We start from the raw sequence: 15104 nt of genomic DNA on the forward strand, positions 1-15104 counted from the left end.
AGTTGACAGTTTGAATTACTGAAAAAATATTAAAATATTAACTCAAAATGGAGGTTACATTCTATTTTAAACATTCATAAAGCACTTAAAAAACAGAGGACAATTTTACAAAGAAAACAAATTTCAAAAGGTAAAAAACAATTGCTTGAATGAAAACAATCTAGTAACTGTTACAAAAATTTAAATAAAAAATCAAATACTTGGAAAATGGAAAATAGCTTCTAAAATAACCTTTAAATAGCACAGAAAAACAATACTGTGATTCCAGAACATGTAAAAGAAAAATTTAAAAATAAAAGACATTTTATCACTCTACCTGACTAAAGTTTATGAGATGTCACAACATCTGAATTCATCGTCAATTCTTTGCTTTACAACTTTTCTCTATTAAGAAATGTAAAAATCAATGAATAAAGCATTTAATTCAAGGATTTATTTTTAAAACTAAAACAAATTTGTAGACATCAGGAGCAAGGCAATGATTTTTAAAAACACAGAATTTTAACAAAGAAACAGTTTGACACTTTACAGAAGTCAAGTTTTCAAATGTTTAGCACACAAAAGAGATATCACTACATGTAGATTTTTAATGTGGTGAGTTAATATTTCAAGTCCAAAACATTGTGAAATGAGTCTTGATTTTGCCCATGTACCAAGAAAAAATTTATATTATAGTTGTCAATGACAAAGAGATTATCCAATGTTAAACTTGTAAATGGATACAGAAAGCTGAAAATCAGTACACAGAAAGTGATAGTTTATATATGTTATACACATGCACATATTCAAAACTATTGATCTAGAAGAACATGCACAAAACTCGATATTTGTTTTTCTTAAACTGAAAACAAGTTTATTAGAAAAATAAAGAAAGAAAAGAATGGCTATGCCATAAGCAAAACAGCCAAAACTCAATATTTTGAGGGTTTCTATTTTCCTTAATATTTTATAATATTTTTCGAATTTTCTCTAACAATATATGCTATTTTATTATAACTTAATTTTATCAAAATATTTTATTTCCTAAAGTCCAAATTGTGAACTACTGATATTATCTTTTTTTTCCTTTTTAGTTGCTTGTGTGTCTGTAAATTAAATTAACCAAAAGTAATTTGTAAAACACAAGTGAATATCCTTCACAAAAGGCATTGCGCTGGAATGCAAGTCTTCTAATGAGAATAGGCAGCATTGATTATTGTCACCTTAAATACTTTACAACTACTCTCTGATCAAATTTGGAGTTATTATTTATCTTGTGCCTTAAGGAAAGAGAGTTTTAAATTTTAGGTAACATATTCTGGGTTGTATAGCTGAAAATGTAGCATATTTAGAATCTAACTCTTGGAAAACTTTATTTCAAAATAGTACTCATAAAGACTCTGCTATAATTCTTCCCCATATAATAAATGAAATAGCTTCTGAGACTGTTATCATTGTGCCCCAAATCGTTGTTTTCCATAATAAATTTACCTACAACTGAAGTATGCATAGGAATTTGTGTAATATAATTTTAAAGGATAACAATATTTTCTTATTTTCCACGTCAGTTGCTTCTAAAAACATATATTTAGACTGTAAATATGACACACATATTATTATTTTTTGTTTTGTTTTGTTTTGTTCTGTTTTGTTTTGAGACGGAGTTTCGCTCTTGTTGCCCAGGCTGGAGTCCAATGGCACGATCTCGGCTCACTGCAACCTCTGCCTCCCAGATTGAAGTGATTCTCCTACCTCAGCCTCCCAAGTAGCTGGGATTACAGGCATGCACCACCACACCCAGCTAATTTTTTGTATTTTTACGACAGACGGCATTTCATCATGGCTAGGCTGGTCTTGAACTTCTGACCTCATGTGATCCACCCACCTCGGCCTCCCAGGGTGCTGGGATTATAGGCATGAGCCACCGTGCCCGGTCAACACATATTATGATTTCTAATTGCAATCTGGATTTCTGAAAACATACACCTTGAAATGTTCAAGATCATGTTTAGTCAAGCAAAGGTTAGCACAACAAAAATGCAAACATGAAGGATTCAATTGTTTTTATAGGGAGACCAAGGAAATACCAAATAGAAAAGAAAGAAAAGATGAGTTTAAATGTTCAGCATTCCTGCTATTTTAATTACCTGGAGTCCTGTCTTCTCTGCATGACTCTAATGAGAGCATTTTTAACTTCTTTGTTTCTAAGACTATAAATGAGTGGATTCAGCATGGGAATCACAATAGTATAAAAAACAGAAGCCACTTGATCCCTTCCCAAAGAATAAGACTTTCTTGCTTTTAAATAAGTAAAAATCATAGTTCCATAAAAGATGGTGACTCCCAAGAGATGAGAGGCACAAGTAGACAAAGCTTTCTGCTTTCCTGAAGTGGAATTAATTTTCAGGATGGTAGAGAGAATGGACACATAGGATGCAGATATTGTGATAAGGGACACCATCAGGGTGGAACCAGCTAAAATGTATATAATGATTTCAATGTCGTTATGTGTCCGTGCAGGACAGAACTAAAATTGGAGACGTGTCGCAGAAAAAGTGACGAACTACATTTGAGTCGCAGAAATGCAGTCTGCTCATCCAAACCACATTGACAAAGGAGTTGATAAAGCTAATCACATAGGGCCCAGTGACAAGAGCGCGACACAGCCTTTTGGACATAATAACTGGGTAACGTAGAGGACTGCAGATAGCTACATAGCGATCATAGGCCATTGATGAGAGAAGAAAACATTCAGCAGCTCCCAAGAAGACAAAAAAGAACATCTGGGCAAAGCAGCCCATGAAGGAAATATAGTTGGAAGTCAGTAAGTTCGGTAAGGTTTTAGGTGTGATGACAGTTGAGTAACTGAGGTCAATAAATGACAAGTGAGTAAGGAAAAAATACATGGGAGTGTGAAGCTGGAGGTCCAGGCGGATTATCAATATCATCCCCACATTCCCCAGCATAGTAATTAGGTATATCAGGAGAAATAGCATAAAGAGGGCCATCTGGACCTCTTCAGAATCTGACGGTCCCGTAAGGATGAAGTCAGGCACATTTGTGTTATTTCTTCTACCCATGATGTTCAATTGCTTTAAACTGCTGAGAAATCAAAGTTGATACTTAACAGGAATGACTTCAAAAGGTTTCTGATTATACAATAACCTAGATTTAATTCATTTAGTGTTTCTATAAATTGCTAATACATTTATAGAATGTGACCTTAAAACGGAATTAAATTGCCAATGTAGATAAAAGTGTAAATTAACATTTAGATGTGATATAAAAAATGTAACATATTGCATAATTAGAATGAACCTGACCTTGTTCTGAATGCCTTCCTTTATTAATACATTTAATCCACAAGAAAATACCAGGCCATAGATACTACTATTATCCACATATTTTAGATGAGAAAAAAAGAGTATGGAAGGTTTGAGTAACTTATCCAAAGTCAGAACAATTAAATGTTGACACTGATTCTGCCAACATATGTTGACTTCAGAGAGAAGGCTTATAATACTATACTCCTGTTTATAAATAATTTCAGAAAACTTGAGAAAGAGCTAAACATGTAATAAACAATGAGAGGAAACAGTTTTTAATAGATTATTTACTGCCCCTTTGTTTCTAATATTATTTAATGGTAATTTTAAATAAATTTCACCCTTAAGGATTTTAGCAGGATACATTAAAATTATAGACCATATATAAGTATTAATTTATAAAAATATGATGTTTTAGTAACTTAACCAATCAAAATCAAATTTCTTCCAAAAATTATACGATCAAAATATGTACTTTGCTTGTAGACTCTGATTCCATCAACTCTACATATCTCTTTTCACAAACCCGGACATTACTCAGGGTAAGGACTAGATGACATGTATATGTATATTCTTATGATAAAGTCCTGAATTAATTTCATCTGAAATAAAATCTTCCAATTTTGAGAATAATACTTACCGTGTCTGAGCCAAAGTTGGTGAAAACGCTTTCTTCTCATATTATCTGTCTAGAAATTTGTCAACCTCAATTTTTCTTATAAATAAAATATGAAAAGCATTTAAGGAGATAAAATTTTCTCTGATATAATATTTGTTTTCCTTGAGATAAGTTGTTTTTACATTTTTGTGCATTCATTTTGTTTTATTCTGTGTCAAAAAACCAACCTAGAAATTTCGTTTAGGTCCTGGTCAAATGGAAAGATTACCAGGAAGTTGTGTGTCAAAAGAACACTGGGAATCTCTGTGACTATAGGTAGATTATTCTTTACCTCTCGCTCTGATAATTCCAGAGTACCTCATATATGAGGGGCTGATGATAATGCACCTTTTGGTAGTCGCTGTGGACCAATTACCAATGAAGAATTGCTTGGTATGTTTCCAAGGATAAAGGTGCAAGGAATAAAACAGCCATGATAGATTTTGAGCAAAGGTTTTCCTTTTTACTTTACAAGCCACACAAATGAAGGAAATTATGGATTGGTCTTTTCTTGTGATGTTTTCAATATTTTACTGGGATGGTGGAGAAGCCATTTCCAGAAAAATACTTAATTATTCTCTGACTGACACCATCAAAGATGGAATAACACATTTTTTTCAATTAAAATTTTGTATATTTAAATGTATGATACTATCATAGAAGTAAACATGTTAATTAGAAAAGAATCGGCCGGGCGCGGAGGCTCACGCCTGTAATCCCAGCACTTTGGGAGGCCAAGGCGGGCGGATCACGAGGTCAGTAGATCGAGACCATCCTGGCTAATACGGTGAAACCCCGTCTCTACTAAAAATACAAAAAATTAGTTGGGCACGGTGGTGGGCGCCTGTATTCCCAGCTACTCGGGAGGCTGAGGCAGGAGAATGGCGTGAACCCAGGAGGCAGAGCTTGCAGTGAGCCGAGACGGTGCCACTGCAGTCCGGCCTGAGCAAAAGAGCAATACTCTGTCTCAAAAAAAAAAAAAAGAAAAGAAAAGAATCAGAATATAACAAAATTCAAAAAAGAAAATGAAAATAATTCTAAACTGTTAACATTTTGTAAACAGTATAAATTTTACTAATTATTTTCTTTTGTGCACTTAATTCCTATATGTACATGTATGTATAGGTTGCATAATAATACTATATATTCAATGTATTTTCATCATTTGATAACCAAAATTTTTTGCTATGCCATGAACTATGTTATATTAACCTTTTATAAACCCTACAATTCTATGGTTCAGGTTTTGGCTAATGCCCCGGGGAAAACTTACTAAGTTAACTAACTGTTTACCAGCTGATAAATAGACATTTTGAAGCATTACCAAAAAAGTGATGCAGGTGATTTATTCTGGTTTGGCAGTGTCACCTAATTCATCTACATGAAATATTTGTGCAATATGTTTTGCTATTTTCATGTACTTTTTAAATTTTTATGAAATAAAAGTGAGAGCAGAAAGACAAAATCAGCCCTGAGACCAATAAACATTTTATAATGAATTTAGTTGCTTAAAACTTACTTCCTCCATATATAATCAGGTCAAATTTTTTCTTAAATATGGGTTAAAAGTATATAAAAATTGAGCTGAACTATTGTACAGAGAACTATTTGCCCAAGATGGGGAAGCAAAGGAAGAGCCTGGAAGAAAATACAGTGTGAATCAGGGTAAAATATTAATGTGGTTTTCTGTTAAGTCATGATAATAAAATCAATTTTCATGTAAATTTAAAAGTGAGTCTAGAAGGAAGCATGCCTGTAATCTAGAATTTCAGGAGATAATTTGTTGGTATGTATAAAGCAGCTACTTTTGTATGTATTTATTGTACATTTGATGAGTTTTTGGAAGAGCAATTCTGTTCATCAGAAATTTAGTGATCCTGAGATAGGCTAATGTGGAGATTAAAAAGCCAGAATCACACCCTTTGACAATAGGTATCATTAGGGTTTAAGCCAAATAAGAGGCAAAAAGTGACTTTTTACGTCAAGGCCACCTCAATAGACTTGGTGATTGCAAAGTTGCCATGAACAAGGGGTTTTCTTGCTCATGTTTTTTTCTAACGTTAAAAACTATTTTGTTCAGGTTCAGAGTTGTTTATAATGGCAAGAAAATTATTTTACCATTTACTATGTAATGGCAAAAGCCTAATTCTGATCAGAGATTTTAAATCTCTCAATTTAAATGATATATAGTGTAATGCTCTAGGTAATTATATTTTATTTTTGTTGTTATTTATTTATTTAGAGACAGAGTCTCGCTTTGTTGCCCAGGCTGGAGTGCAGTTGTGCTATCTTGACTCATTGCAACGTCCACCTCCTGGGCTCAAGCGATGCTCCTGCCTCAGCCTCCCAAGTATCTGGGACTACAGGTGCTCGCTACCAGGCTGGGCTTAATTTTTGTAGAGACAGGGTCTCCCTAAGTTGCAAAGGCTTGTCCCGAACTCCTGGGCTCAAGCGCTGTTCCTGCCTTGGCCTCTCAAAGTTCTGGGATTACAGGTGTGAACCACTGTGCCTGGCCTTAAGTCATTATGTTTTACACCATGTTACTTATGCCCCTTCTATTCTCTCTCTCTCAATCTCTCTCTCTCTCTTCTGGATTATGTTTACTATTGTTTTCTTTGTCTTTCATCTTTGACTCAATAAAAAAAATTGACCTTTTTTTGATAAATTTTGTTCAAAAACTTACTAACTTGCTTATTCATTAGTTATTTTAGTTATTTGTGTTTTACTATTTTATTTCCCCTACTTTATCAGGTTGCATACTTTGGCTAGGTATTGAAAATACCTAGTAAAAGTATTTTCTTATGGTTACCTGTTTAATAATACCAGCATTTAATATTTGCATTATTCATCTGGGTGTCACTTTTCACTTATATATAGTGATCTGAATTATTCCTATTGTAGCATATTATGAAAATAGTGTAAAGTTAATTTTTTTATTTCTTATTTGACTAAGATTAACCTCAGTTATGCTTAGTCATTAAGTTATTAAAATCTTAATAAAATTATAATTCTAATTTTTTAAAATTTTGAGTTAAAATTATTTTTATCTTACAAATATTGATTGATTTTTATTTATTTATTTTTAGAGATGGAGTGTCACTCTATTGCCCAGACTGAAGTGCAGTGGTATGATCTTGGCTCACTGCAGCCTCTGCCTCTGGGTTCAAGCGATTCTTCTGCTTCAGCCTCCCTAATAGCTAGGACTACAGGTGTGTGCCACCACATCTGGCTACTTTTTATATATTTTTGGTAGAGACTGGTTTTCACAATGTTGGCCAGGCCGGTACTGATAAAACTTTTTCAATGGTTATCTTCTGACAACACCTGGGAGAGTTCATTAAATCAGGTTTAAGTCTCTTTTCAAGGAAAGCACCACCTCTCCCACCCCACACACATGAACAATACACACACATTTTCTTCCTTTAATGCTATAGAATTAACAAAGTGTTTCCGTTTGATTTGGAGATGCAAGAGTCACTGTATATATCCAAAATATTCTAGGAATTATGCTACCACTAATGAGACATCTATAGTTAATGATAAATTAAACTCTCCTTTTTTAATAGAAAATATATGCCATAAACAGAGCACTTTTCTGTGTAATCTAAAATTGTGTTCATACATATATGATGAAGAACTCATCTGTAAGGGGCAAATGACTCCATAGTATCAAGAGATTTCTCTATACTGCCTGGTATCTGTTGTTCCATTAGTGATTGCACTGAAATTATTTCAATCTTTCATTTTTCATTGTGGCTAATATTTGCTTTGTTATTTTTATTTTTTGTTTGTTTGTTTAGTTCTGTACTCTTTGCTTTCAGGTGATCAGCTGTCATTTAATATTTTTAGTAAAATGTAACTGTTCTTATTCCTTCATCTTCCATTTTTCTACTCTCAAGTTGCCAATAGCTGAGAAAACAGAATGTCAAATTATATTGTCAATTTAATTTTTTTTTTTTTAGTTTTTAAAACATTTTTTAGTTTTTTATGGGTCCATAGTAAATGTGTATATTTATGGGGTACATGCGATGATCTGATACAGGCACGCAATGTGAAATAAGCACATCTTGGAAAATGGTTTATCCTTCTTCTAAGCCTTTATCCATTGAGTTATTATGTTGGTGCAAAAGTAATGGCGGTTTTTGCCGTTTGTTTTATGTTTGTCTTGTTTTGTTTTAATAACAAAAACTGCCATTACTTTTGCACCAGTCTAATACAAACAATGCAGTTACGTGATATAAGCCAGGCACAGAATGACAAAAATTGCATGTTCTCAATGTAATAATTTTGAACCTGTTTCAGTGAGATGGCATACTCACATATGAATGTTCAGATGCCTCTTATTTCCTTGTACATATCTATGTCTGAATAATTTATATTCTGAATTGACCTCCAAATACAGGGTGTTAGTGGTCCATATAATGAAATAATAATTAAACTTACAAACTGCAAGTCTCTAAGTTCTCATTTAGTTTGTGTTATGCTTTTTGATGTTACTCTGCTATTTTCCTAGTTGTTGGCATAATTGAATTACTGAAGCCATCCACGTTTGTTTTAATTATAACATACATAAATTTGTCATGGAAAAAGTTTTCTATGTATGACTCTCAAAGAGCATTTTTTACATCGTTGTTCCTCAGACTCTAGATGAGTGGATTCAACATGGGAATGACAGTCATATAGAATACAAATGCCAACTGTGCGTGGATCAGGGATGATGTTTTAACCGGTTGCAAATAGGTGAAAATCAGGGACCCATAGAAGATAGTTAACCCATAAGGTGGAATGCGCAGGTGGAGAAGGCCTTCTGCCATCCTGCTGCCGACTGGTTCTTCAGGATGGCTGAGATGATGGCGATATAAGTGACTGTGATGATAAAGAGAGAGCTAAGAAGAGTGAATCCAGCTAAGGCAAAGCTCACCATTTCTGTGCTGAATGCATCTACACAGGACAGTGCTAAAAGAGCTGTGGTGTCACAGAAAAAAAAATTGATGCTGGAATCACAGAACAAAACCACTTATCACACAGACAGATACCAGAGAATTTGTGAAACCTATTGTGTATGACATTACTCCCAGCCAGTTGCACACTTTCTAAGAAATGACTACTGAATGAGGGATTCCAGATTGCTACATAGCAATCATAGACCATTGATCCCAGCAGGAAACACTCAGTACACACCAATCCAACAAAAAAGTACATTTGAACAAAGCAGCCAACAAAGGAGATGGATCTCTGATTGGATTGGAAATTCGCCAATGTCTTAGGTGTTACGGAAGAGGAGTGAAATATGTCAATGAATGCTAAATTGCTGAGGAAAAAGTACATAGGGGTGTGAAGCTGAGAATCCATTCTGATTAACATGATCAGTCCCAGGTTTCCCAAAATAGTGAATAGATAAATGATGAGAAACATCAAGAAAAGACTGACTTGTAATTCAGGGTGATTTGCATATCCAGAGAGGACGAAGACAGTCACCTCAGTGAAATTGTTGCCAGCTGTTTATATCAACTCAGGCCTTTGACTTACCTGCTGAATAACAATAAGGAAAGTTAGAGAAGGATTCAAATCTAAAGGCCCTATAATCAAATTTGACTCAGACTCCAACTATGAAAGAGTTACAAATGGAAAGGAAAATTTAGTGATTTCAAGTTAGGGATTTATGCATAATTTTTTTATTTTTTACAAACTGACAGACATTAATTAAAACAAAGTTCACAATTTTTTGGACTAAAAAACATGTGTCTGGAAGGATGTCTAGGATGAAAGATTCCTCCTGAGATGTACCGTTCTCTGCCCCAGTCCAACATCGGGTCTTGCAATTTAATGAAAATAACTGTATCTAATGAATATTCCAATTTATCTAATGAAATTAATTTTATCTAATGAATACAGTAATTTATCTAATGAAATTAATTTTAGCTAACAAATATAGCAATTTAATGAAATTAATTGGTGATTTATCTAATGAAATTAATTGTATGATACTCAGCAATTTATCTAATGAAATTAATTATATGATACTCTTAGAAAAAATAAAAAACCCATTTAGAAAAGGAAGTTCTACAATTTGTGAACTTAAGAATTCCTTTTTGTTGCAGTCTTATTTTCTTAACATCTAACTACTTCACAGGATTATTTTAGGAGCTTAATAAAATCTTAGGTGGACATAGCTAATATTTCCTTGGACTCTGTAAAGCTTTTTAGATTTTGTTAAGAAAAAAATAGAAAAGACAAAACTAGACGCATCCCGCTCACTTGACATGTTAATGCTAAAACTTCTTATACTTTTTTCTCCTATCATGTATTCTTTCTGTCTTTGGGTGAGGTGAGACCAAATGTCTTGCTCGTCATGAAGGGCATTTTTCTTAAAGCCTGATGGAAGATGCAGACATTAAAAAATAAAAAGTTTCTCAATGTGAGAAACATGCAAATAATAATCACAGGCTGGCAGACATGCAAATTTTAGGGGAAAAAAAGGTAATAAAATTAGATATGCCTGGGATTCAATTATCCAAACGAAACATCCTTTTTTTCAGTTATCTTCCATTTATTTTCAGGTTTGTTATATTTGCCTCATCTATAATTCTGAATCCCATGAATTGTCAACATAATGACTTGGATCTGTTGTTGTTGTTACTGTAGTTATTTAGCACAGAGCTCTATTTCCTATATAATGGACCCTAGATATTATGATGTTGATGAAAAATATTGGTGGTTTTGATGATAATGCTGGGTATTATATATATTATCTTCCATTGATAGGATAGAAATAAGAGCCAAATTAACTTGTTAACTTGTTTTTGTGTGCATTCTTGAGAATTGAAAGTTTATATTTTTTGTTCAAGTCTAGATTCTTATTTAGAATTAGTTTTGATCTTAGCGTATTTCTAAAGCAATCCCATGACAAAATATTTTCTTCTGAAATCTCATACGTTAAGCAGTATTCTTATACCTGCAACTCTTCCTCAAACACTTAAACTCACCTAATAAAGAGGTTAGACAATTATCATCTTTAATCTCTTGAGATTCCTATCTTAATTGTACTCGAGGATCTCTTCTTAATTTGTCTGGGGTATGTCTCCAATAGAAGTCTTTGGAAATGTATAATCTTTATTTTTGTGTATTCAGTTAAATAACAGCAGATATTATTTAAAAATTCAATTGATGTAGCTTTAAAAATCATGTTATTTACATGTTATTGGTAGACGTATACATGAAACATTTATGAAAAGTTAAATCTTTATGAAAATAAAGGTGACATATGATGTTAGGGTATCTCAGATAACCACTGTTTCCCAGATAACCCTCTTATGCAACAGAAGTAAGCTTTCCTACTCATTGACTTAATACTGTTAATATGTGTTGAAATTACATTACCATCCATGTCAACAATCATAGATGTGTTTACTTTCAACTCAGGCAGTTATTTTTAATTGTGCTTAATGGTATATACATAATATCATTGGCTGATAATAAGTATGCCATCTAAGAAAATGAACAAGAAACCTAAGGTACAAATCAAACTCATGCTTTCCATTTAATGATCAATTTATGAGTAAATACAATATTTCTCACAATTGTATTCATATTATTATCATTTATTTTTGTTTGTTTGTTTCAGAGCAGCTTCCTAGCCTACACTACTATACAGATTCTGGTTTATTAGGTTTGGTATTGACCCATAAAATTAAATTTTTTAAAATGCCCCACATTACATGGATTATACTTGGGCAAACACTAGCTTGGAAGGATCTCTCAGACTTGTCTAATTAAATTATTTTCTGCTGTGATTGTTACATTCTCCTTATTTCTTGTTTTTAAAGGGGGGCTTACTTTTAATTGACAAGTAATAACTGTTTATATTTATGGAGTACATAGTGGTGTTCCAAAACATAATGTGTAGTGACCAGGTTATACATATCTATCATCTCAAACATTCATCATTTCTTTGTGTTGGGAATATTCAATATCCTCCATCTAGCTGTTTGAACCTACATAATATGATATTGTTAACCGTAGTCATTGTACGGTAGTACAGAACAATAGAACACATTCCTCTTCTCAAGCTGTAATTTTGCATCCTTTAACAAATCTCTTCTTACTGTTACATAATGAAACAAGACAGATATTTTCATGGGGAAAAGAAAATACATTTTTCCTAGCAACAGAAACCATCTCTAATATTACCTGTCACATTAGAGGTTTTAAAAAAGTAATAAAATCTATTATAGATGTGCCTTATCACTCACTGATAATATTATCAGATATTAGGACAAAATAAATGGTATACAGTAGTCCCCCATTTTTTGTGGTTTTACTTTCTGTTGTTTCAGTTACCCTTGGTCAATGAGTCTAAAAATGTTAAATGGAAAATTCCAGGAATAGACAAATTAGAGGTTTTTAAATTGTGCATTTCTGAGTATTGTTATAATGGTTCCATTTTATTAGTGGTTATTGTTAATCTTTTACTGTGTCTAATTTACAAATTAATCTTTATCACAAGTATGTATGTATAGAAAAAAGTATATATCAAGTTTGGTAGTATCTGAAATTTCAGGTATCCACTGGGGTTGTAGATTCTTTGAGGATAAGGAGAGACTACAGTAATTTTTCCCCCACTAAGTGTGCAATTTGATAAAATAATACTTTGAAAGAATTGGGCTGTACCCCTTCAATATTAACTTTTCATCTACTCTTACTTATTTGTTCAACACAAATTGATTAAACAGCTATTAGACGGCAGGCACTATGCTTTTTGTGGGACTACAACTATGAAAATGATATCATTTCTCCTTTCACACTACCTAGAGTTAATTGTCTCTTTCAAGATTCAAATTTTGTCTCAGCTATTTAATATTCCGATATTTGGTGAACTAATATGTATAGTGTTCACAAATACACAATTGCTATAGGGGCTATTGTTGACCATGTTACAGGACAAATAGACATTTAATAACTACTTGATTAACTGAATTTACATCTTCCTGCACATCTATTTTGATTTCTGTCAATCGAATCTTTTTAACTTTTCATTAACTATTTTAGCTTTACTAATGTTAACTTAATCATAGGGTGAATATTAATACTTAAGAAATGTATGGTGATAAAATAGTATTAGCTAAACTACAGACTTACTAAATTTCACCAAGTTTTCCACTGAAGTCCTATTTTCTCTTCCAGGATCCAATCCAGGATGCCAGGTTGTGGTTAGTGTCATGTCTCCTTAGTCTATCGGAGTCTGTTCCTGTTCAATATTCTTTTCTTTTCTTTCATGACTGTGATACTTTTTTAGTACCTGTCAAGCATTTTATAGGCTATCCTTCAATTAAAACTTGCCTGATGTTTTCTACTGATTAAATTGAGGTTTTTCATAATTGGGAATAGTTCCAGAGAGGCAATCTGTATACCATTTTCCATTTTATCACAGGGTATATGTGTTGATAGGTGATATTATTAGTGATATTAAACTTGATCATTTAAAGTAGTGTGTGCTGGACTTTTTTTTACTGTAGAAGTATAATTCTATCTTTGTATTTATTAAATATTTATTGGGGGAAAGCTAATTTAGACTATGTAAATATTTCATGACTACTTTTTACTATTCATCAATGTTTGTTGCTTGTAACAATTATTACTGTATAATTTTGGTAAAATTTACTATTTTCCTTACTCTTTCTATATATTGGAATTATTCTGTAAGGAAGAGTTGTTATTTCTCCCCTATATGTTTATTTATTCAGCCTTCTATTTAAATCAATATGCACTCATAATTATTTTACTCTTTATGTTATTATCTCATACTGACATCATTTATTCTGTTGTTCAAATCGTTCTAGCTTTGCTAATAGAATCACCACCAAATTGGCTCCTGGGCTCTTTGCTCTTTGAACATGTCCCTGTCTTTCAAAATTCTTTTTGTCACTGTTGTTTTATTTTTACTTACACTCTAGCAGCACAAAGTGCTCCAGGTCATCTTGTATTTTCCTGGACTCAGCTCTAAAATTAACCACTGCTCCAAGGAGTCTTGCTTTTATGAGACTACGGCATTTAGAAAACAGGATCTGAACAATATGATACTATTATATGTGTACTTATATATTTTCCCTTTAATAAGGATTCACACATATTTTGAGTACTTTTACATTCTCAACATTTTGCCATTATAACTTTTCAAGTAAAGACTTTATGCTATGGTAAAAAATCTTTATATTTGGAAACCATAATTCTGAATTTGTATCTAGAAACGTCATATAATTACTTTGTGACCATGTGAAAATTTCTTAAGCTCTCATATCGTCAGTGTCCATGTTTGCAAAGTGACAATACTAGCACCTGCCTCATGTGTTTTTGAATATTCAATTAAATATTATATATGAAGCACTTTGAATTATGTTGAGGATATGATAGGTATTTAATAAATACCTATCCTATGTTGGTAATACGAGTGACTTTATAATAATCTATTCTATTTATACAACCCCATTTATTAAACTATTTTCTCTACTGTTGGGTATCTCCATTAATCATAGTTTTAACATGTTTTTTGTTTTTTGAGATGGAGTCTTGCTATGTCACCCAGGCTGGAGTACAGTGGCGCTATCTCGGCTCACTGCACCCTCTGCCTCCCAGGTTCCAGCAATTCTCCTGCCTCAGCCTCCTGGGTAGCTGGGATTACAGGCGCCAGCCATCACGACTGGCTAATTTTTGTATTTTTAGTAGAGACGGGGTTTCACCAGGTTAGCCAGGATGGTGTCGCTCTCTTGACCTGCTGATCCGCCAGCCTCGGCCTCCCAAAGTGCTGGGATTACAGGCATGAGCCACTACACCTGGCCTATTTTTATAGTTTTTAACTTTTATTTTAGGTTAAGAGGTGTATGTGCAGGTTTGCTGTATAGATAAATTGCATGCCACTGGGGTTGTGTACAGATTGTTTTGTCACCCAGGTAATAAGTATAGCACCTGATTGCTACATTTTCATTCCTCACCCTTCTTCCACCCTCCACTCTCAAGTATGCCTGTGTCTGTTTTTCCCTTCTTTCTGTCCACATGTACTCAGGGTTTAGCTTCCACTTATAAGTGAGACCATGCGGTATTTGGTTTTCTATGCCTGTAATAATTTACTTTGGATAACACCCTCT

The 15104-nt window shown here is 33.2% G+C and overlaps 1 protein-coding gene and 1 pseudogene across 1 annotated transcript; both read right to left on the reverse strand.

The window, feature by feature from the left end:
- Positions 1-2122: 2122 nt before the first annotated feature.
- On the reverse strand, positions 2123-3059 carry LOC466555 (olfactory receptor 8H1). Its single transcript, XM_009440400.5, is given in 2 exon segments — positions 2123-2485; positions 2487-3059. Coding segments are annotated over 2 exon segments (936 nt in total).
- Positions 3060-8541: 5482 nt separating this feature from the next.
- On the reverse strand, positions 8542-13183 carry LOC107967290 (olfactory receptor 8I2-like; annotated as a pseudogene).
- Between the last annotated feature and the right edge of the window lie 1921 nt (positions 13184-15104).

The sequence above is a fragment of the Pan troglodytes genome, chromosome 9 (genome assembly GCF_028858775.2).
Source record: "Pan troglodytes isolate AG18354 chromosome 9, NHGRI_mPanTro3-v2.0_pri, whole genome shotgun sequence".
In the NCBI taxonomy this organism is placed as follows: domain Eukaryota; kingdom Metazoa; phylum Chordata; class Mammalia; order Primates; family Hominidae; genus Pan; species Pan troglodytes.